Below are 23,246 nucleotides of genomic sequence, written 5' to 3'. Positions count from 1 at the left end.
ATCAAGGCCCCCGAGCACCCTCAAAATCAAGGCCCCCGAGCACCCTCAAAATCAAGGCCCCCGAGCACCCTCAAACTCAAGGCCCCCGAGCTCCCTCAAAATCAAGGCTCCCGAGCTCCCTCTAAATCAAGGCTCCCGAGCTCCCTCTAAATCAAGGCCCCCAAGCTCCCTCAAAATCAAGGCTCCCGAGCACCCTCAAAATCAAGGCCCCCGAGCTCCCTCTAAATCAAGACCCCCGAGCTCCCTCTAAATCAAGGCCCCCGAGCTCCCTCTAAATCAAGGCCCCCGAGCTCCCTCTAAATCAAGGCTCCCGAGCTCCCTCAAAATCAAGGCTCCCGAGCTCCCTCAAAATCAAGGCCCCCGAGCTCCCTCTAAATCAAGGCCCCCGAGCTCCCTCTAAATCAAGGCCCCCGAGCTCCCTCAAAATCAAGGCTCCCGAGCTCCCTCAAAATCAAGGCCCCCGAGCTCCCTTTAAATCAAGGCCCCCAAGCTCCCTCTAAATCAAGGCTCCCGAGCTCCCTCTAAATCAAGGCCCCCGAGCTCCCTCAAAATCAAGGCTCCCGAGCTCCCTCAAAATCAAGGCTCCTGAGCTCCCTCTAAATCAAGGCCCCCGAGCTCCCTCTAAATCAAGGCTCCCGAGCTCCCTCAAAATCAAGGCTCCCGAGCACCCTCAAAATCAAGGCCCCCGAGCTCCCTCTAAATCAAGGCCCCCGAGCTCCCTCAAAATCAAGGCTCCCGAGATCCCTCAAAATCAAGGCTCCCGAGCACCCTCAAAATCAAGGCCCCCGAGCTCCCTCTAAATCAAGGCCCCCGAGCTCCCTCTAAATCAAGGCTCCCGAGATCCCTCAAAATCAAGGCTCCTGAGCTCCCTCTAAATCAAGGCCCCCGAGCTCCCTCTAAATCAAGGCTCCCGAGATCCCTCAAAATCAAGGCTCCCGAGCACCCTCAAAATCAAGGCTCCCGAGCACCCTCAAAATCAAGGCTCCCGAGATCTCTCAAAATCAAGCCCTGAGCACCCTCAAAATTGGGACCCCGAGCTCCCTCAAAATCGAGGTCAAATTTCTCTGAAATAAATCAAGGAATTTTGATGCTAACTTCCAAAAAATTCTTGGAAGGAAGCAGCTAAGAGAACAAAATGACATCAAATAATTCTGACTTGTTTCTTCAGACTCTTCCTTTCAAGATTAGGTTTTGACATGGATTACTTACAGCTAACAATGGCCACTGAAACAGAAATCAGTAGAATGCTGTTAAATCCTTCTCCCTTCCCTCATAATTTAAGAGCCTGGGGGTAATTTTTAAATCAAGAGAAAATTAGAAGTAATAATTTACCTCTAGTACATGCATGAAATCTTTAAATATTCTTTTTCTTTCAGACTCCAAAGTGATGTCTTCAAATGCTGGTTCTTTCACAAATCTATCCCTGATCTGGAAGAAAAGGAGCAATGAAATACGGCTATGAAACAGAGTCAGCCAGAAACAAAACCAGAAAGATAAAAGAAACTATAAATATGTCAGCCTCACAACCATAACAGGAGAGGTGTTACCAGATGGAGACATGCAGGATGGGACTGGTTTTGATTCCGTTTTCCTGTGGTTTTAGACGAAGAGCACTTTGAGAGGGAAGGTTTTTAGAGGTTTCTTTTAACCAAAGTTACAAAGTTTGAACTAAGCATTTAAATTAAGTTTGGAGGCTTTGTGTGATTAGCTGGGGGTGGTTTAAGATGAAGTGGGGCTGCTGCTGGCGGGGGGGGTGGCTTAAATTGTTCTAACAAGAGAACCAAGTTATTGACATCAAATTTCACTGAAGAAGGGACAGGATGATTTTTATGGCTCTAAGTTATCCAAGAGCTTAGAGAGCCGTAACTTGGATATAGCTCTAAGTTATCCAAGAGTTTATCACTAAGAGCTTAGAGAATCCAGGTTTGCTTCAAAGAGCATTCAAATCCATTTGGAAAGCCTTCCATAGTGAAATGATGGCACCTACATCTTCCCAGACAGCATCCAACTCGATTGGAGGAGTAGCTTGCTTCAGCATACTCTTGAAGGCAGACTCTTTCCGCTTCATTTTGCGAGCTTCTTCCTTTTCCCTCTCTCTTTCACGGGCTTCTGCCTTTTCCAGCAGCTGCAGCAAACAAAGATTGCTAAGGTTACTCATTTTGACACCTTCCAAATCATAGTTCTGTTTAAAACAACTTTTGGAGAGCCCAACAACAGGACACCTTTAGAGTTTTCCATCAGTCACTTATGAACCAATTATTCGTATTTCATAGTCTGGTTTGGGTTGGAAGGGACCTTCAAGATCACCTCGTTCCAACCTGCTTCCACTAGAGCAGGTTAAGCAGGCAACTGTTGGGTCTCAAGCAGAATCTAGTTAATGCACCATGCAAGGCACTACTTAATTCCTACCACTGAACTCCTCAAGTTGAAAGCAGAGGAAAGCAGAGAGGTTGTGGAGTCTCCTTCTCTGGAGACTTTCAAAATCCACCTGATGTATTTCTGTGTGACCTGCCCTAGGTGATCCTGCTTTGGCAGTGGGGTTAGACTTGATCCCTGGAGGTCCCTTCCAACCCCCACCATTTTATGATTCTATGAAAGGTTTGCCTTTTGATAATGCCTCTGCAATCTTTCTTTTGAGAACTTACTCTTAGAGTAAGCAACCCTAAAACAGAGCATCTCTCAAATAGCATGAAAATCATCATAGAATCACAGAACTGCTTTGGCTGGAAGAAAGCTTTCAGACCATCAAGTCCAATCCTTAACCCAGCACTGCCACCTCACCACTAAACCATGTCTCACAGCAGCACATCTCCACAGCTTTTCAATCTTTCCAGGGATGGGAACTCCACCACTGTCCTGGGCACCCTGGGCCAGGTCTTGATAACCCTTTCAGGGAAGCAATTGCTTCTCACGCCCAATCTAAACTTCCCCTGGAGCAACCTGAGGCCATTTTCCCTTATTCCCAGGGAGAAGGGACCAACCCCCAGCTGGTTCCAACTTCCTTTCAGGGACTTGTAGAGGACAATGAGGTCTGCCCTCAGCCTCTTTTTTTCCAGGCTGAATAAGCCCAGTGCCCTCAGCTGCTCCTCAGGACTTGTTCTCTAGACCCTTCCCCAGCTGTTATCCTTCTTTGGACCCTCTGTCAGGCAAGGCAATGCTGAGAAAATAAATGCCAATTGTTTTTACAAGAGATATCACATCCTGCAAGTTTTGGAACACTCTTATCTCTCCATACTTACACTGTTAAAAGCCAGCTTGATGTTTCCTGCATCTAAAGTTGTAGCTCTTTTAGTTGAGCTGATGACAGTAACAAAATCTTCAAAAGAAGTATTCACCTCGACCACAAATCCTTTGTCCTGTAAGAAAACAGAGTCAGGAAGCCTCACTTTAGTGCTAATGGCACACTGAGACACCAACACAAGATGAAATACCACCACCCAGCAGCAAAGAATTGACTCAAGAAACCACCTAATGGGGCATTTTCTTCCACTCTTACCTTTAAGATGTCTTTGATTATCTTCTTCTCATCGTGGTAACGTGCTTTCAAATCTTCAACATAGAACTTGAAAAGATCAAGTGCTGTGGATCCTGATGGAAAAACTAGATAAGTCAAAAGCTAGCTCTAATAAAAGAGCTGCATTTTTTTTCCAGACAGATAGAAAACATACAAAGAAACCCTGCTCTGTTCTGCCCCAAATCCAAGCCTTGGGTTGGAAGAGACAGGATTCTTACCCGGTTGACCCAGCATATTGGTGAACCTGATGTCAGAGCTTATGGTTGGGTACAACTCCATCCAAGAGGACATGGAATGTAGTTGGCCATGCTCATGCAATTCATCTAGGAACAGCTGCAAAAGAAGTGAAAAGAAAGATTGTCATCACCAGGAGTTACCAACATTCCAGATAACAGGAATTCTGGTTTTGTTAAAATACAATTGAAAAATCATTTTTTTCCATCATCATTTCTCCCTGCTTCCCTCTATACCACAGCCAACATTCCAATTGTATTTGCCTTCATAGATTCATAGAATGGTTTGGGTTGGAAGGGACCTTCAAGATCATCCAGTTCCAACCCCCTGCCATGGGCAGGGACACCTTCCCCTAGCCCAGGTCACTCAAGGTCTCATCCAACTTGGCCTTGAATACTTCCAGGGAGGCAGCATTCACAACCTGTTCCAGTGTCTCACCACCCTCACTGTAAAGAATTTCTTCCTAATATCCAATCTAAATCTGCCTTCCTCGAGCTTTTTGATGACAGAATTCTGTGTTTTTTTAAAGTAGGATTCAAAATTCATCTTTACATCATCATTTCTTCCCACCTCCCTCCACCATGTCCAACATTCCAACTGTACTTGCCTTCTATTCAAATCTCTTTCCTTTTACTTTCCTCTCTCAGCTTTCTAGCATTATATAGCAGGCAAAATGCTACAAGGCTGGAAATTGATGCATTTTACACACCCATGAGCCTACCCTGAGGAAAACCACACCAAATATCTACTGACATGACACATCCAGGACAGAAAAAGGCCACCAACCTGAAAAGATTCTCTATTTTTCCGCTGCCGCCTTCTTTCCCTCAGCAAACTTTTCTGCTTTTCTTCCTCCTCTTCTTTTTCCAATGCCCTGATGTGTTCCTCAAAACAAATCAGTGCATCTTCCTTATCCATGTCTAGCAACACAGAGGTAAGAGTGAAAATTAGGGATTCTCACTAACCAAGAAGAGTTTCTTACTAGGAGATAACAGTTGATGGTGTGAGTGGAAATTCCACTCAGCTTTGAAATATGCACAGCAGAAAAAAAAAAAAAAAAGCCTCCCCCAAGCTGGATAATTTATCTCCAACAGAGAGCTCAGCTTTTGAAATAAGTCATGTGGATGAGGTCTCAAGAAATGTGTGGACATGGCACTTCAGAACATGGTTTAATGGTTGGACTCCATGATCTGAGAGGTCTTTTCCAACCCAAACCAGTTCTGTTGCTTTGTGGCCTCTGCAGCCAGCTCTGTGGCCTCCTCCCAAGTCTCTTAAAAACACCCACGATCAGAGAGGATCTTTATCATTTGACAGTTCCTAGGAAAGCAGCAGGACCTCACTTGATCTACCAGAAGGTAGCTGAGATATTTGCAACCTGTTAATTGTCAAATAACATTTTAATTTTCAAAAGGTTAACAATTACTAAAGCCATTCCAAGCTATCTTTTCTCATTAATTAGTAATGATCTGTGAAGCTGATGTGTGTTTCCTAGGAACCAAACAAGATCAGGTCCTTCATACAAGCTGTCAGAGCAGCAATGTACTGGGCAGGAGCAAGCCAGGAGTCACGGAATTGTTTGGGTTGGCAAAGATCTCTAAGATCATTGGGTCCAACCATCAACACCACCATGGCCATTAGATCATGTCCCAAAGTGCCATGGCCACAGATTTCTTGAACACCTCCAGGGATGGTGACTCCACCACCTCCCTGGGCAGCCTGTTCCAGTGCCTGACCACTCTTGCAGCAGAGAGTCGTCATTGCTGAGCACAAATCCACTCCCTCTCCCTAAAGAACCACACAGATTTGGTTTTTTACATACTCTGCAGCTCTTCATCTTCTGCAAAGGTAGGGTTGTCCATCAGATACTGCTGGGCCTCAGACCAAGTGGTACAGTAAGTGACGTTGGCCATGTTATCTAATATGTTCTTCAAAGCTTCCCAGTTCCTCTTTCGTAACTGTTTGGCTTGTTCCTGAGGAGAAAACGCATTCATTTACCTTCTTTCCTGCTAAATTTGAGGTTGTATAGATAGAAACACTTAAACTCTAAAGTTTCATCTCCAAGAAAACACAAAATCAACCTTTTATTTCTGTGTAACTTGACCAAATCTGGGCCTACATACAATTTTTACAGATCATTAGCACTTGCATCCACAGATTAACTGTTTCAGGACTACTCATTCATAGATTCATAGAATGGTTTGGGTTACAAGGGACCTTGAAGATCAACTAGTATAAATCCTCTTGCAAGGACACCTTCTACTAGCCCAGGTTGCTCAAGTCTGCCTCCAAGCTGGTTTTGAAGACCTCCAAGAAGAGTCATTCACAACCTCCCCAGGCAACCTGTTCTAGTGTCTCACCACCCTCACTGTCGAGAATTTCTTCCTAATCACAATCTAAATCTACCCTCCTCAAGTTTCAAGCTCCTGTTATCTCCTGATATAACAAATGGAGCTCATCCTTCAGAGGTACAGCAAGGAAACCGTTAGCGCCTTCAAGCAAACACTCAGTGCTGCACCACTGTCAATCAGAGCTTTGACGAGCTCCTCCTATGCTCTTATTCCCTGTCTCTTTTTTCCATCACATCTTGTGTAAGAAGACTTTCCTCTCTGTAGTTGACAAATCTTGTCCACTTTCTTGTATCTTTTTTCTCCTCTCTCCTTTGGGAGAGAAGCTAAATTGAGTTGTGCCTTCGAAACAGTATGGGTCACACTACTGTAGTACCCTCCTCACTTGGTTCTCCACTCCTTTCCTCCAGATCCATCCCCTCCTGTTACATTTTGACTGTCCCTGAACAGCATTCAAAATCAGATTGCTTACAAGATCTGTTTACTCAGAGGTGTAAAGCACTGCACAGATGTTACATGAGAAGCTAAGTCTGAAAGAAAGTTACCTTCTCCTTCTTAGACAGAAAAAACAAAACATCTTCATAGATCTCGAGGCGATCACGCTCCGATATCGCGTTCCAGACTTCCATCTCCCCAAACATCTGCTCAGCTTTTCTGGTGAGAACAAAGAAAAAGTAAAGCACCATTGGCTGGTGAACACAAACAGTCCCACTGCATTACAGTAACATTAAGAACTCTTTATATTTAATAATGGCTTTGTATCACATCTCCCAAATCTTATTTCCTGGGAAAATGCACTTGCACCTGGGGAGGAAGAACAGATTGCACCAGGCTCTGAAGATGCTGAGGGGCCTGGAGCATCTCTGTGAGGAGGAAAGGCTGAGAGCCCTGGGGCTGTGGAGCCTGCAGAAGAGCAGCCCCAGAGGGGAGCTGAGCAATGCTCAGCAAGAGCTAAAGGAGCTGTGGGGGGCAAGAGGCTGGGGCCAGACTCTGCTCAGTGGTGCCCAGGGACAGGACAAGAGTCAATGGGCACAAACTGGAAGCCAGGAGGTTCCATCTGAAAAGAAGGAGAAAGTTGTTTGGTGCGAGGGTGCTGGAGGCCTGGAGCAGGCTGCCCAGAGAGGTTGTGGAGTCTCCTTCTCTGGAGAGCTTCCAAAGCCACCTGGCCATTGTGATCCTGCACAAGCTGCTGTGGGTGCCCCTGGTGTAGCAGGGGGGTTGGAGTGGATGATCTTCAGAAGTTCAATTCTCATCATTCTGTGACTATTATTTTTTCCTGTGATAACTTTCTAAAACCAAAATAAAGCTGATGTGCTCTTTCATTTATAGTTATAAAAAGCTCAGCCCATGATCATTAGCACATCACCCATTTGAGCTGGTTTCATCTGGATCTATGAAAACGAGAACATTCCTATTCCCACACAAATTTTAGCTACAAATTTTTTTCCAGGCTGAGCACATAAGATGTTTGGCATTCCTGAAGAGCAATCCAGATTTGGTTAACTTGGCAAGACAGTGAAATTTAGAGCTTCATTTAACGTTGGTCTTACTTGTATCTTGTTGTGGAGGTCATCTTCTCATGGTTTTCAAGGAAACGCTGGAAGGATTCTTTAGCTTCTTTGTATTTTGATCTTGCTTCTTCCTTCTCTTCTTTTTCTGTCTGAACTTTGTAAGCATTAAAAGCTTGCTTTTTTTCACTTAATTTAGCCAAAGCACTTCACATGAAAGAAAAAAAACCAACATCAGTTATACAAAAGAATAACGAAACCAAAAGGTTAAAATGCAATAGATTTTAATCATTCAAGCATGAGACAAAGTATCATCTAAATGGCCCAGTCATCACCCTGTTTCTCCCTCAGAATTAATAGAAATCATTAAAAAAGCAGTAAAAATAACTATCTAATAATAAAATGTAAGCTACCATCATGCTTTCAGGCTGCATTTCACATTGTAAGATTATTTTTGTCATCTTTTATCATAGATATCAACCATTTTCCTGCCTCTCATTTAAGAAGTAACCTACAAAGTATTCAGCTCAGTGTAAATGTTTGGGGTTTTTTGTTTGTTTTTATCCCAAAGAAAATTCAAAACCATAAAATACAACCAACAGCTGCCACATCCTTTCCAGATGAAAAATTTAAGCCTAGGAATTGCACTTTTTTATGTAGGAAAGGAAAAAAGTTCCCTGGCAATGGCAGATGGTCAGAAATTACACAAATAACTGTGCAAAGTTAAGTCAGAGAAGTCAGAGGAGCTCATGTGGTGGTTATGTAGAATTGGAAAGAGGAAAGAATCAAGCATTACCTGTATCTGGGATCATTAATGATCATTTTCATTGCTTGCTCCCAAGAAGCATTGGATGGTACTCGCTGTGAAGACATGAAATCATGGATTAATTAGGTTTGGAACCAAGTAATTACTTAAAAAAGCCACTGGTATCCTGGACTGCATCAAAAGCAGCTTGGCCAGCAGACGGAGAGGGATGATTCTGCCACTCTGCTGTGCTCTGATGAGACCACATCTGGAGTGCTGTGTCCAGCTCCAGCACCCCCAAACATGAGAAGGACATGGACCTGCTGCAGCAGGCCCAGAGGAGGGCCATAAAGATGAGCAGAGGGCTGCAGCACCTGCTAATTTCTGACAAATAAGAGGTTTTGTAGCTCAATAAAGCTTTTAGCTACTGAAATACCTTTTCTTTCAGCAGCTCTTTAAATGCTTGCTTGGCTTCTTCCTTTGTATTCCATGTATAGGTCTTCTTAACAGGCTGGGCATCATCATCCTCTTTCTTTGAAGCAGCACTAGAGACAAAAATTAAGGATGTCATTATTTAAACATTTTTCTTTTCTACAGAACAGTCATAAAACACCACCATCAAGTGAATTAAGTTGTAACTCAAAGAAAAATAATACTACAGAAGATAAATATTTTGTACAAGACTTTTCCTTACAGACACCACACAACTGATCAAAAAAGCAAATTATATTATTGCATTTTCTTCTAATTGTAGCTAATTGCATAGCTCTAGGGAAGATTCACAGAAGTGTTTGGGTTGGAAGGGTCCTCAAAGATCATCTAGATCCAACCCCCCTGCCATGACCAAGCTGCTCAAGGTCTCATCTTACCTGGTCTTGAACACCTCCAGGGAGGGGATATCTCCCTAGGCAACCTGTTCCAGTACCTCACCACCCTCACTGTAATGAATGTCCTCCCGAACCCCAGTTTAAATATTAACAGCTCTCAAAAGTTAATGAGATGTTTGTCCTGCTGATGTTCTCTCTAGGGTTTAAGAGCTTTGGGAGAAGGTTCCTCATCATTCTCTGCTGCCACTGATTCATGCTGATGTTTCACTGAAGAAATGTATCAAAGAAGTCTGGCCACCTACAACTGAAGATAAACCAGATCCTAGAAGCAAGACAAAAAAGCCACACACTTTGTAATTTCACTCACTCTCCTGAGGCCTCCTGCTTGGAAGAGTCATCTGTTGCATTGGCTGCTGCTTCTCCACTCTGTTCCTGCCCAGCAGGTGCAGAAGCTGCTTGTCCCTGTTCCTCAGCTGTGGCTGTGCCACCACTTTCATTTTCTACCACAGAAGAAGCTGCAGCAGCATCTGCTTCAGGGGCTGCTGTGGCTGCAGAAGCAGCAGTGGTGGTGGTGACAGCCGCGGCAGTTTCGGTTGTGGCTGCGGTGCTGGCGTTTGCGGCTTCTGCAGCAGCAGCTGGAGTCGATGTGGCTGGAGTGGAATCTTCAGGCTTTGTGCTGCAGGGACCAAAAAATGGCAGCAGTCACATACAAGCATGGGACAACTTCATGGTTCAGGGAAACCTGTAGTTTAGATAAGATGCTGAAGCACAAAATCTGAAGGTTATGAGAAATTTAGGCCTGGTTACAAAGAATTGTCAAGAAGGACCCTCGGAGGCAGGACCTCACACAAGCAGGACCTCTCCAGCAGAACCCCTTCCAATCTTAGCTGAGAGAAAGGAAATGTTTTACTAAAACACTTATCTAAAAAAATCAACCATTTCCCTTCCAAAGAAACTTGGATTACCTGAGGTTTTAATAAACAAAGCAACTATTTGGCATTCAAGCAACATTTTTAAGATTCAGGGACCAGATTCCACATAAAACCAAAAAAATATCTTTAGCACACCATTAAGAACATACCTGTTTTCTTCAGCTTTTATCATTGCTAGAGGAGAAAAGGGAAAAAGAAAGAAGTCAAAATACTTCCAGAAATAGTTTATAGAGTTACTATTAACAAGATGTAGTAAAAAAAGAGCTTGAAATGGATTTGTTGTATCAATAATTTCAATATTTATGCCCTTTGAAGGATGAAATTGAGTCAGACTAAAGCCAAATTTTAAAATCTCATTAAAAATAAAAGATTAGGGATATATAAATTACAACTGCCTAGTTTAAAATAATTATTTCAACTTTAAAACTTGAAAATTATTTCAACTTTAGTTGAAGGAACAGAAACCCAGGCTTACTGAACGTGATCCTTTTTATTCTAACAGTCACTGACATTTAGTTTTTGGTACTAATTTTAATATTCTTTTTTTTTCTGGCAGATGTTACGTCTTGTTTCCTTTAAAATAGCAAATAGAAATGTGTTAAAAATCAAGAAACCAGGAGCACAGAATCGTAAGATGTTTATACAAAAGGGGGTCCTGCCGTCACCATACAGAAGGGCAGTAAAAGAATTAGCATTTTTGGAGGTTTGGATGCTCTCCAGAGGAGACTCCACAACCTCTCTGGGCAGCCTGCTCCAGGCCTCCAGCACCTTCACATCAAACAACTTTCTCCTCATCTTCAGATGAAACCTCCTGGGTTCTAGATTGTGCCCAGTGCCCTTTGTGCTGTCCCTGGGCACCACTGACAAGAGTCTGGCCCTGTCCTCATGCCCCCCACAGCTCCTTTAGCTCTTGCTGAGCATTGCTCAGCTCCCCTCTGGGGCTGCTCTTCTGCAGGCTCCACAGCCCCAGGGCTCTCAGCCCTTCCTCCTCACAGAGATGCTCCAGGCCCCTCAGCATCTTTGTAGCCTTTACTGGACTCTCTCCAGTCATTCCCTGTCTCTCTTGAACTTGGAATCTCAGAACTGGCTCCAGGACTCCAGATGTGGCCTGACTGTGGCAGAGTAAATGGGGAGGAAAACTTCTCTTGACCTGCTACCCACTCTCTTCTTCATGCACCCCAGGAGACCATTGTCATTCTTGGTGACAAGGGCTCATTGCTGGCTCAAAGCCTGAACCTTCACATAAATGAATCATAGAATTGTTTGGGTTGGAAGGGACCTCAAGGATCAGCCAGTTCCAACCCCCCTGCCATGGGCAGGGACACCTCACACTACAGCAGGTTGCTCACAGCCACATCCAGCCTGCCCTCAAAAATCTCCAGGGATGAGGCTTCCACCACTTCCCTGGACAACCTGTTCCAGTGTCTCACTATCCTCATGGTGTAAAACTTCTTCCTAACATCCAATCTGAATCTCCCCATTTCTAGTTTTGCTCCATTCCCCCCAGTCCTATCGCTACCTGACACCCTAAAAAGTCCCTCCCCAGCTTTCTTGTATACTACTAAGTTCCTACATGTTTCCAAAGGATTGGTGGCTAAGGAAGAGTCAAACCCTCCAAGAGCCCTAAACTGAAGACAGGTTTGAAGCCATCACCTACTGCTAAGGCAGAAAGTGTGCTCACAGCCCTGAACAAGCCACTGCCCTACCATCCTGACTCAGTTCCTGCTTGGGGACATGAGGGGCAGCTGATGCTGCTGCCACACAAGGTACAGTGGAAAAAGGACCAGTGAGGATGCAGGAAGCAAAGCTGATCCATGGAAATCTCAGACAGCATTAACTCCAGATTTAATTTCTAACAGAAGTTGGACTGCTCTGCTTTGATACCTACTTCTGCCCCCAAATTCAAGCAATCTACACAGCCTCCACCCCACTACCCACTTTCCCTGCTCATTACCTTCAAGATCCTCAAGCTCTTTGGGTTTTGCCCAGCGTGATTCCTTTGTTTGGGAATTGTAATAGTAGGGCTTTCCAGCATCAGATTTATACTCTTTCCAGGGACACTTAGACAACAATTGCTAATGGAGGGAAAACAAAAACATTTATATTATTTACAATACTTGTGTTTTAAAGTTAGAAGGTAGCTAGAAGTAAGTCACAAACCCTATGCCAAGAAATAACTTAAGCAACCAAGGGAAATAATAATGCCAACTAAAAAAAAAAAAGGAAAGAAAGAGCGAAGGACGAAGGGACAAAAAGAAAGAGGGAGGGAGGAAGGGACAAAAAGAAAGAGGGAGGGAGGAAGGGACAAAAAGAAAGAGGGAGGGAGGAAGGGACAAAAAGAAAGAGGGAGGGAGGAAGGGACAAAAAGAAAGAGGGAGGGAGGAAGGGACAAAAAGAAAGAGGGAGGGAGGAAGCAAGGAACAAAGAAAGAAGAAGGAAAGGAAAAAGAGAAGAGAAAGGAAGGAACAAAGAAAGAAGAAAAAAAAAAAAGGACAAAATAGCAAGAAAAATAAAGATGCCAAGAAATAACTTAATGATCCACAACTTATGGATACAAGGCAAATATTCTCCAAGCAAAATCTTCCATAATGATAAATATTACTTAGATAAACTTAACTAAGCATTAAGGGAAGCCATGTTTCTAACAAGCAAAATTCATCTTAAAATTGAGGAGGAAAATTGGAGAGTTTTGGTCCATTTTGCAGCCTCAAGTTCCACTAACATAAAGAGTGGAATATAAATATTTTTGCAACATTTATTTGAAGAGTTTGCTCCTACTGGAAGAAAATAATAAATATATCAACTGGCACGACATAATCCCAGACTGGTTTGGGTTGGAAGGGATCTTTAAGGATCAGCCAATCCAACAACTCTGCAGTCAGCAGGGACATCTGCAATTAGTGCAGGTTGCTCAGAGTCCCTGACTTGGAATGGTTCCAGGGATGGGGCATCTACCACATCTCTGGGCAACACGGGCCAGGGTCTCACCACTCTCAGTGTCAAATATTTCTTCCTTCTCTGCAGTCTGAACCTCCCTCTTTGAGTTCAAACCATCACCCCTTGTCCTGGCACAACAGGCCCTGCTCAAAAGTCTGTCCCCAGCTTTCTGCTCAGCTCTTTAGGCACTGAAAGGTCTCCCTGGAGCCTCCTCTTCCCCAGGCTGTTGACACAAATCCTTCCATTCACACAAACAGTAAAAACTATTTCCCAACAGGGATGTTCATCTGAATTTAGCTCACCTCAGCAGGTGTTTTGAGGTCATCTGGCTTCTCCCAGGTGGACTGCTTTGTTTCAGTATTATAGTAATACGTCCTTCCATCTGGTGATTTGTGTTCTGTCCATGTAGATTTCTAGGCAAAGGCAAAGAACCCATTAGCCAGGAAACAAAAAAATGCTGTTTGAGGCGTAATCAAAAGGTACTAAAAAGAAGGTGCAATACAAGTGGAAAGCAGATAAACCTGTTTAGAGTGCTCTTCATTAACAGAGCTGGTGGTGGTGGTGGTTTGCTGGGCAGCGCAAACGACGGGATGCGTTGTCTGAGGGCGAAACAAAACAGAGCTCTGAAAAGACATTCTGGTTAATATTCTGTGGTCTTTGTTTCCTTGGGGTGTGTTTATTAAACAGACTAAAAGCACATTCAGCAGCAAAGACAGCAAGCCAAAACACAGAGACATTTAAGGCAGTGTCCTTTGCAAGGAACTTAGTTCTTTTGTGTCAAGTGGAGTTTCTCAGCCCCCCACTCCCACCTTGTTTTCAAAACCAAGGAGATTCTGACATCAGGAGTTTACTTTGAACTCAGAAGTACTTAAAAACATTTGTAAAGGACCAAAAGAACCCTTCTGAGGACCTCAAAAATCTATCTAAGGTTTCTCAAAGCTCTTTTTGAAGCACCTAAAACACTTCAAAGGCCCTGAAAAAAAGAATTCAAGCTCCTTAAAAAAAAAAAAAAGGATCTTTCAAAGGGGAAAAAAAAAGAGGGAAAGGGAGGGGAAAAAAAAAGAGGGAAAGGGAGGGGAAATAAAAAGAGGGAAAGGGAGGGGAAAAAAAAAGAGGGAAAGGGAGGGGAAAAAAAAAAGAGGGAAAGGGAGGGGAAAAAAAAAGAGGGAAAGGGAGGGGAAAAAAAAAAGAGGGAAAGGGAGGGGAAAAAAAAAGAGGGAAAGGGAGGGGAAAAAAAAAAGAGGGAAAGGGAGGGGAAAAAAAAAGAGGGAAAGGGAGGGGAAAAAAAAAGAGGGAAAGGGAGGGGAAAAAAAAAAGAGGGAAAGGGAGGGGAAAAAAAAAAGAGGGAAAGGGAGGGGAAAAAAAAAAGAGGGAAAGGGAGGGGAAAAAAAAAAGAGGGAAAGGGAGGGGAAAAAAAAAAGAGGGAAAGGGAGGGGAAAAAAAAAGAGGGAAAGGGAGGGGAAAAAAAAAGAGGGAAAGGGAGGGGAAAAAAAAAGAGGGAAAGGGAGGGGAAAAAAAAAGAGGGAAAGGGAGGGGAAAAAAAAAGAGGGAAAGGGAGGGGAAAAAAAAAGAGGGAAAGGGAGGGGAAAAAAAAAGAGGGAAAGGGAGGGGAAAAAAAAAGAGGGAAAGGGAGGGGAAAAAAAAAGAGGGAAAGGGAGGGGAAAAAAAAAGAGGGAAAGGGAGGGGAAAAAAAAAGAGGGAAAGGGAGGGGAAAAAAAAAGAGGGAAAGGGAGGGGAAAAAAAAAGAGGGAAAGGGAGGGGAAAAAAAAAGAGGGAAAGGGAGGGGAAAAAAAAAGAGGGAAAGGGAGGGGAAAAAAAAAGAGGGAAAGGGAGGGGAAAAAAAAAGAGGGAAAGGGAGGGGAAAAAAAAAGAGGGAAAGGGAGGGGAAAAAAAAGAGGGAAAGGGAGGGGAAAAAAAAAGAGGGAAAGGGAGGGGAAAAAAAAAGAGGGAAAGGGAGGGGAAAAAAAAAGAGGGAAAGGGAGGGGAAATAAAAAGAGGGAAAGGGAGGGGAAAAAAAAAGAGGGAAAGGGAGGGGAAAAAAAAGAGGGAAAGGGAGGGGAAAAAAAAGAGGGAAAGGGAGGGGAAAAAAAAGAGGGAAAGGGAGGGGAAAAAAAAAGAGGGAAAGGGAGGGGAAAAAAAAAGAGGGAAAGGGAGGGGAAAAAAAAAGAGGGAAAGGGAGGGGAAATAAAAAGAGGGAAAGGGAGGGGAAAAAAAAAGAGGGAAAGGGAGGGGAAAAAAAAGAGGGAAAGGGAGGGGAAAAAAAAGAGGGAAAGGGAGGGGAAAAAAAAAGAGGGAAAGGGAGGGGAAAAAAAAGAGGGAAAGGGAGGGGAAAAAAAAGAGGGTTTATTAAATTAGACTAAAAAACCAAAACCTCAAAACTCTCCAGGAAACATCTCATATTGCTGTGTATGAGAAGAACTAGAAAAAAAAAAATAGGCTTCAATGCTCAGAAATGTCTGACAGCAAAGCAGCTCTAGCAGAGGATAAATAAAGACACCAAGTTTTCTTCTAACCCTGCAAAGCCAGAAAAGCAAGACACCAACCACTCTGCCCTTAAAATCTTCTCCCATTTTGGTTTGTACATACCTGAGTTCCTGGAGGTGTGACACCTAAAAAAGTAAAATAAAATCATTTAACAAGAGTTTAGGTGGTTTATCTTTTTCTAGATAAAAATCTCTAATTAATCAAAGTTTGCAAGGCAAAAGACATTTCCTGGCAGAGAGTGAAGATGTCATTTAGTGAAATGCTAAATCAGGCTTTATGAAAGGTAGAAAATATTATTGTAATTGAATTTTACTTTGGTTTGATTGAATTTTAGTTAATTTGCTTGCTTCAGTTTTAATTTATTTGCTTGCTTCAGTTTTAATTTATTTGCTTGCTTCAGTTTTAATTTATTTGCTTGGTTGTGTATTTTGTTGAATTCTTTTGTTGAATTTTATTTGTTTTGGTTGAATTCATTTGTTGTGAAATTTTAACTTTTTTGTTGATTTTTTTTGGTTGAATTTTATTTATTTTTATTAAATTTTATTTAATTGTCTTGGTGAAATCTTTTGAAGTGGAAACAAACTGTTCATACTTACCTACTTGTGCATCCATGCTGTTCACTCCTGGCTGTAGGGAAAAAAAAAATAAAAAATCAACAGATATTTAACTATTGAGTAAAAATTAGAATTAAATCATCAAAAAATACAGAAAATAGGTTAGAAAGTGTTTTTGTCAACAAAATACTGTCTAAAAGATGGATTCTTGTCTTCCCATCAACCACTCAGTTAATGCTGTTCCTTAAATGAGGGATTAAGGAGACCAAGGTGGCATTCAGAATGACAAAATATACAATAAACTACACCAGGGATCCTTTGCCATCCTTCCAGACCCATTTTTACGTCCCAAATGAGGAGGTTGGGAAGGAAAAAATAAAATATTCTGAATTCTTAATAAGATCCTGTTAAATTATGTGGAAAAAGGCTTTGAATATGTAAGAGCTGCATTCAAACTGCTGGCAAATAATCCAAAAGACCTTCTAACCCCTCCCTGAAAAAAGACCTTCTAAAGCCACACCTCCACCAAAAGAAACCTTCTAACATCCCCCCTCAAAAGACCTTCTCAATCCCCTCAGAACTGACCTTCTCAACACCCCCCTCAAGTCCTTCCAAGACAAAACAAAAACAAAAACAAAACCAAAAAAAAAAAAGACCTCCTAAGACTCCCTCAAAAAAAAAAAAATCCCAAGACCACCTCAAAAAAGTGAAACTCACTGGAACTGTAGGCTGCATAGCAGCTTGGGACATGTGGGACATCATCATTCCAGGCATTACTGACTGCATCATTCCAGGCATCTGTAATCAAATAGCATTTCAGATATGTTTTGTAGTATTTTGAACATAAAATATGAGAACAGCTTTGTTTTTAAATAAAAACATTTGTCTGGTACTAGTTTTTAATCCAAAAAACCCCTTCATTTTAAACGCTTGGCAAGAAAAAATAAGACAGGTTTGGAGAATTCCTTTCATTACACTCCTACAAAATTCCCTTTAGGAGTAATTTTTGTACCACATTCCAAATTCTGAGATGAAACATTAATGAAGAGCACCATTTAAACTACAAAAGGACAGCAGTAAATGAGAAGATTTGTGATCTGTTAGCAAGCTCTTACTGAAATCCTAAGTTGAAGCAGGAAAAATCAAGGTTGAGAAGGATTTCTGCCCAGTTCCATGGTCACACAGAACAAACTAAGCAAAGGAAAGGTAAAAGCAGAGTCTAAGATTAGTTCTGCTCACAGTTTGGGAGAGCTTTCACCCTGCCTCTCTTACTTCTTGCCTCTGCAAATAGGAAGAAACAATTTAGAGGGGCAACAGGAGAATGAATTTCTGCAAATGACTTTAAGGTGAAGAAAAGGATTAAACATCAAGGTTCTGAAGTAATTCTGAACTCTCTTTTTAAAGGTATTATTAAAAAAAAATAGATTTATATTAAACTATGCACTGGGTGAAACTTGGTCATGAGGACACATCACACTACAGAAAGGGAAAAAGTGTGGGACTAGACCTGTATTTGGGTTTGTTGGGTGGTCTGATGAGACCAAGAAGCCACAAAACTGTTGCTCAGGTAAGTGAGGCTTTGCTCAAATATTTGTTCTTATAGCCTTAAAGAGATAGTTAGGCAGTTAGACTGAAAAGATTCATAGATTCATGGACTACTGTGGGTTGGAAGGGACCTTGAAGATCATCTACTTCCACCCTCAAGCTATGGGCAGGGACACCTTCCACTAGACCAGGTTGCTCAAGGCCTCATCCAGCCTGAGCCTTGGAACATGTCCAGGGAGAGGAGGTGTCAAAAATACTACTTCAAGTGTTTAAAACCTTGCCTGTTTCCCATTATTTTTGCTGATCCTGTCTTTGAAGAACTAACAAGTGGCAAAATATATGATTAAGGTTATTAAGAACATGAAGTTTTGGCCACTCAACCCAAACAGGTCTCAAAAAGAAAGAGAATCACAGAATGGTTTGGGTTGGAAGGGATCTTGAAGATCATCTAGTTTCAATCCCCTAGTGGAAGGGACACACTAGACCAGGCTGCTCAAGGCCTCATCCAGCCTGGCCTTAAACACCTCCAGAGAGGGAGTCAACCCTCTTCAACCTTCCAGTCATGCCCCTTTAACTTGCTTGTCCTTGGCAGGCTGGCCAAGTGACCCCATCCCCCTGTACCATCAGGGAGCACCAGGTTACCACTCTCCTTACCTGGAGGAGAGAGGGCTATGTGGTAGGGCTACTGCTCCACCCTTAAATCCACAAGGTTTTCATGGGTGGGTGAGGGAGGAAGGAAAGACTGGAAGGCATCCACTTCCATTTCTTGCCATCCTGTAGAAGCAGGAGAAAAAAGCACTCTTGCCCCACCACTACTCATAAGGCAGCTCTGAGTGTGTGAGATTACTTCAAAGTCCTGGCTTAAGCCCTGAAGCAACCTTGTGCACTGCTTGGTTTCTGCAGACCTCTAACCCAAAGCCAGCAAAAGAACAAAAAATTGGGAAGGAACAGCTAATTCTTCACCAAAAGATCTTCCTCTGAATGATGCTGACAGGAGACTTGCTGTTAGCTATGCAATGAACCTGTCTTCTACAGGGTTCACATCAGAAAACAAGCTGCAAAACATCCCACTCTGCAAAACCTCACAAATAAACCTCTGGTTATCTGCTGAAGAAAGAGCTTTTCCTTCAAGAAAACAAGCCAACATGGGCTGGTATTTCCACTACAGTAGCTTCTGGTGTGGGAGTATCACCATCCTGACCCATCCTGAGGGCTGTTGGGTAGCTGAGGCTCTGATCTCCTCTCTCCAGCACACCATTTATCTTCAGCTTTTTGCTCTACAGCTACCTGAGTACTATGTTGCTCACTAAAATATTAAAGATTGAAATATTCAATGTATGAGAGTGAGAACAGTGGAAAAGAAGCTACAACAGAACTATTAAGTAAAGAAAGTGAAAAGGGTCAGGGCTAGGCTGGCTACCAGAGGAGTGCTAGAGGCTCTCCAAGAAGCCCTCTGCTTACCAAAGGGAAGATGGGAAAAAAGACTGATGGGCTGGGAAAGAAACTCAACCAGCTGGGAAGGAAAGAAGAACAATCCACTCAAAACCAGGACAGGCATAACAGAGAATTATTATTTAAGTTTCTGATGAACTAGAACTCACATTATTAGCTGTCACACCAATGCTCAAACCCGGCCCAGCTTTTAAAACTGTGATTTTTACACCAGAAGTTCTAGCAGGCTGCAAAAATCATCTTGAAGACTCCTACCAAGCCTTTAGACACCAGTTAAAAAAAAACCCAGACCAACACAAAACCTCACACTCTATGCAGGGTACTGCAAAGGAAGATAAAGTGTTGCCAACATGACCTTGTGGGCCCTTCTCACAGGGTTAATCTTTCTCAGACTTCCCTCTGCTCTGGTCTACTCTAAACCTCTAGTTGATGCCACTCAATTTCTACTTATGCAAACCACCACCACCAGTGGTATCACTGGAGCTTTCTTTATATTCAGAAAGAGAACTGTTCCATAGATTCACAGAATGGTTTGGGTTGGAAGGGACCTTAAAGATCATCTGGTTCCAACCCCCCTGCCATGGGCAGGAACACCTTCCAAGCTGGCCTTGAACCTCCAGGCAAGGGGCATCCACAACCTCCCTGAGCAATCCCTTCCAATGTCTCACCACCCTCACTGAAAAGAATTTCTTTTCTAATCTTCAGTCTCAATCTCCCTTCTTCCAGCTCAAACCTATTTCCCCTCATCCTAGCACTACAGCCCTTGTAAAAAGTGCCCCTTCAGCTTTCCTGTAGACCCACTTGGGTTAATGGACTCAACAACTTCATGACACTAGCAACAACTGTGGAAACACAGAATTATAACCCACTCCCTGGGACTCAAGAAGGAATTCTGCACAAATCCCAATGGTAATTTATTTATTCTCTTGCATCTCCCTAGAATTTTAATCTCATCTGCCTAGAATTTTAATCTGTGTAGATGTAAGAGCCAAGAATTAATGAAACATGAAGCTCTCTATTGTTACTGCCTCTGAGAAGACCCACTATGTTTCTAGAATGCAAGGAAAGCTTATTTCTTCAAAAATCAAAAGAAAACTATTGAACTATCAGAAAGCTTTAATAAAAAACAGATTATGGCTTCACACCTAAAAATACTTACAAGTAAAGTTACACAAGGTGCATCAATTGCCTGTTACAAATGAGAAGAGCTTCTTCATGGATAGAAACTGTGGCATAAACCACCCTGATTTATTAACCTTACCATTAGGCAAGCTGCTGTAGAAGACTTAGCCATCTCTGGGATTACCTGCTCATTATGGGAAGGAAGAAAGGAAATAAATAAGACCTTGTGGAACTGCCTTACCTGCCCCATTGGTGGTCCTCCCATGGGGGGCATCATCTGAGGCATCATACCATGTGGAACTGGTGGCATATTTGGGGGTCTCTGACCCATAGGGTGCATTCCCATGGGGGGATAATGTGGCATGCCTGGGTGTCCCATCTGAAAACCAGCAACAGAGGAGAAAAAAAATCAGCCTGCAGCAATAACACAACCCCCCCATCAAAGTGTTAATACCAAAGACAGGTTCAACACTGAACTGAGAAACAGAGAATTGATCTTAAATGTCTTTTACAATCAAACCAAGTCCAACCATCAACCCAACACCACCATGACCATCAAACCATGTCCCCAGATGCCACGTTCACATATTTCTTGAACACCTCCAGGGATGGTGAATCCACCACCTCCCTTGGCCAGCCTGTTTCAATGCCTGACCACTCTTGCAGAATGATTTGGTCAAGTTCAGATAGACAATGCAAACAGGAAGCAAGATGGTTCAACTCCTCCAGCCCCTCTAGAGTCAGAGCGAACCATCATTGTACATCCTGTCCCTGGAACAGTTCAAAGCCAGGTTGTCTGGGGCTCTGACTAATCGGATCTAGTTAAATATCAAAGAATGTCTTGGGTTGGAAAGAACCTTAAAGATCACCTAGTTCCAATGCCCCTGCCATGGGCACCTCCCACTAGAGCAGGCTGCTCAAGGTCTCATCCATCCTGGCCTTGAACACTTCCAGGGACAGCTGTTGAAGCTAGATGAGTGTAAAGATTCCTTCCAACCCAAACTACTCTCTGATTCTATAACTAAGAAATTAATTTAAAAATTCCAACTGAGAATCCAAGTGGAGAAAAAAAAAAACACAAAAAACAACTCCATAAAACACACTCAGTTTAGGAATGCAGCTACTTCTGTGTGCATTGCCATACAATTACACTTGATACAAGTGGCACAGAAATCAGAGAGACAAGGTACCTTTTGCTCCTGATGGCCAAGTCCGAAACAGCTTCTACACTGACCATGATAACCTTGCCTTTCTATTGTGACAGAATCACAGAACCATAGAGGCTGGAAAAGAACTTTAAAATCATCAGGTCCAACTATTAAATCAACACTAGAAAGTCACCACTAAACCATGTCCCTTCACACCACATCTACATGACTTCGAAAGCCCTCTAGGGACTCCACCACTGCCCTAGGCAGCCTGGGCCAGGCCTCGACAACTTTTGAGGAAGAAATTGTTCCTCATATCCAAACTTCAACCTCCCATGGTGCAACTTGAGGCCAATTCTTCTTGTCCTATCATTTGCTACTTGAGAAGAGATCAATTCCCACCCTGCTCCAATCTCCTTTCAGGGAGTTGTAGAGAGCAATTAGGTCTCCCCTCAGCCTCCTCTTCTCCAGGATGAACAACCCCACTTCCCTCAGCTGCTCCTCGCGAGACCTGTGCTCTAGGTCCTTCACAAGTTTTGTTGTTCTTTTCCTAAACACCTGGATCCTGTTCTTCTAACACTTCGTATTGTCCCAGTGTTGGTACAAAAATGGATATGGCAATTTTTTCTATTTTGAATTACCAAAATACATTAACAATTTTCTACTCTAGTCAGAAGCAACAGCTCTAAAAGTACCTTAAGGTACATAGAACTAAGAACATATACCTTAAATGTTTTCCAATTTTTTTTTTTTTTTGTACCAGAAGACTCTGAAGATGGGAGCGGGTGTTTCACTCCAAGAAATCACAAACTAGGAAGATTTGAATGCTCTGAAGAGAAGACTTGACACTGGCACATCCCTGATTCTCACAAGATGTGCAGTGACAGGCTTCCTGTCTCCAGAGTCTCAGCTGCTGTCCAAGTAACTTAACTTAGAGGAACCATGATGCCTCAGAACCTCCTTAGAATGTAACTGTTTCCACAGAATCACAGAATTGTTTCGTTTGGAAAAAACCTTCAAGACCACCCAGTCAAATCATCGACCTTTAAACTATGTCCACAAGAGCCATGTCCACACGTTTCTTGAACGCCTCCGGGAACGGTGACTCCGCCACCTCCCTAGACAACCCAATCAAAACTTTCCCTCACTTTCTGAGGGGGCCGATTGTCACACACCAGCCTCCCTTCCAGTCGCAGGGAACTCTCAAGGCGGGAAGAGCACTTTCTAAGCCTCCACTTCCCTCAGCCATTCCTGAGGCTCGACAACAACGCACCGCCTCCGAAGGCGGAAGCCCGCCAAGGCTGAGTGCCCTCAGCGCTCTCCCCCCGTGTTGTTCACTCCACAAAACCAGTCCCTCCACTGAGGGCCGTGACCAAGGCGAGAGAGCCCCGGACCGAGGCTCAGCGAGGCCTGGCAGGGCCGGGGCCTGAGCGCAGCTCACCCAGACCCCCTTTCCACGCTGCCCCTCACTCACCATAAGGGATCCGCGGTCGACGCCGCCAGGCCGCATCGAGGGGCTGAGCAGGCTGCCCCCACTGCACCTGCCAAGAAGCCTCCCTCTGAGTGGCTGCCGCGACGAGGGGCCAAAGGGCATGAGTGGCTCGGGCTCCCCGCGGGGCGGGAGTAACGGGGCCAGCAGGCTGACTGGCTTGCCAGTCGGCCAATCCGGGCGGCCCGCCAGCCGAGCGCTCTTCTGTGATTGGTCCGCGGCGGAAGAGACGGGCCGGACGGCGTCCCCCGGCGTCAGCTGCATGAGGGGAGGGGGCTTCGGCAAGGAGAACGGGAGCGGCTGAGGGGAGGCGGTCGCCGCCGCCGCCGCTGAGTCCCCACCTGACATCCTGACCGCCGGCCCAGCCGCAAGGAGCTCTTCTCTGCCTCCCTTAGTCGTCGGCGCTCGGA

The 23,246-nt window shown here is 43.7% G+C and overlaps 1 protein-coding gene across 2 annotated transcripts in view; it reads right to left on the bottom strand.

Annotated features, from left to right (window-relative positions):
• The window catches only part of PRPF40A (pre-mRNA processing factor 40 homolog A), a 31,004-nt gene extending 8,132 nt beyond the window's left edge, over nucleotides 1-22,872 (bottom strand). Inside the window, exons 1-21 of one of the 2 annotated variants that reach the window (XM_054381137.1) lie at nucleotides 22,822-22,872; nucleotides 20,441-20,578; nucleotides 16,798-16,878; nucleotides 16,123-16,153; nucleotides 15,629-15,651; nucleotides 13,564-13,665; nucleotides 13,345-13,455; nucleotides 12,060-12,180; nucleotides 10,255-10,279; nucleotides 9,541-9,849; nucleotides 8,783-8,891; nucleotides 8,398-8,462; nucleotides 7,644-7,808; nucleotides 6,639-6,747; nucleotides 5,568-5,718; nucleotides 4,535-4,668; nucleotides 3,733-3,847; nucleotides 3,497-3,600; nucleotides 3,240-3,356; nucleotides 1,988-2,125; nucleotides 1,333-1,428 (exon numbers count right to left, since the gene is read on the bottom strand). In XM_054381137.1, the coding sequence (XP_054237112.1) occupies nucleotides 1,333-1,428; nucleotides 1,988-2,125; nucleotides 3,240-3,356; nucleotides 3,497-3,600; nucleotides 3,733-3,847; nucleotides 4,535-4,668; nucleotides 5,568-5,718; nucleotides 6,639-6,747; nucleotides 7,644-7,808; nucleotides 8,398-8,462; nucleotides 8,783-8,891; nucleotides 9,541-9,849; nucleotides 10,255-10,279; nucleotides 12,060-12,180; nucleotides 13,345-13,455; nucleotides 13,564-13,665; nucleotides 15,629-15,651; nucleotides 16,123-16,153; nucleotides 16,798-16,878; nucleotides 20,441-20,578; nucleotides 22,822-22,857 (2,280 nt within the window). In that variant the 5' untranslated portion in view covers nucleotides 22,858-22,872. The remainder of the gene's footprint in view (nucleotides 1-1,332; nucleotides 1,429-1,987; nucleotides 2,126-3,239; nucleotides 3,357-3,496; nucleotides 3,601-3,732; nucleotides 3,848-4,534; nucleotides 4,669-5,567; nucleotides 5,719-6,638; nucleotides 6,748-7,643; nucleotides 7,809-8,397; nucleotides 8,463-8,782; nucleotides 8,892-9,540; nucleotides 9,850-10,254; nucleotides 10,280-12,059; nucleotides 12,181-13,344; nucleotides 13,456-13,563; nucleotides 13,666-15,628; nucleotides 15,652-16,122; nucleotides 16,154-16,797; nucleotides 16,879-20,440; nucleotides 20,579-22,821) is intronic. The other variant, XM_054381138.1, reaches the window with a different exon arrangement.
• Nucleotides 22,873-23,246: the final 374 nt, after the last annotated feature.

Source organism: Indicator indicator, chromosome 5, assembly GCF_027791375.1.
Source record: "Indicator indicator isolate 239-I01 chromosome 5, UM_Iind_1.1, whole genome shotgun sequence".
NCBI classification, from domain to species: domain Eukaryota; kingdom Metazoa; phylum Chordata; class Aves; order Piciformes; family Indicatoridae; genus Indicator; species Indicator indicator.
The sequence above is the reverse complement of the archived record's forward strand: the minus strand, read 5'-3'. Positions and strand labels throughout refer to the sequence as shown.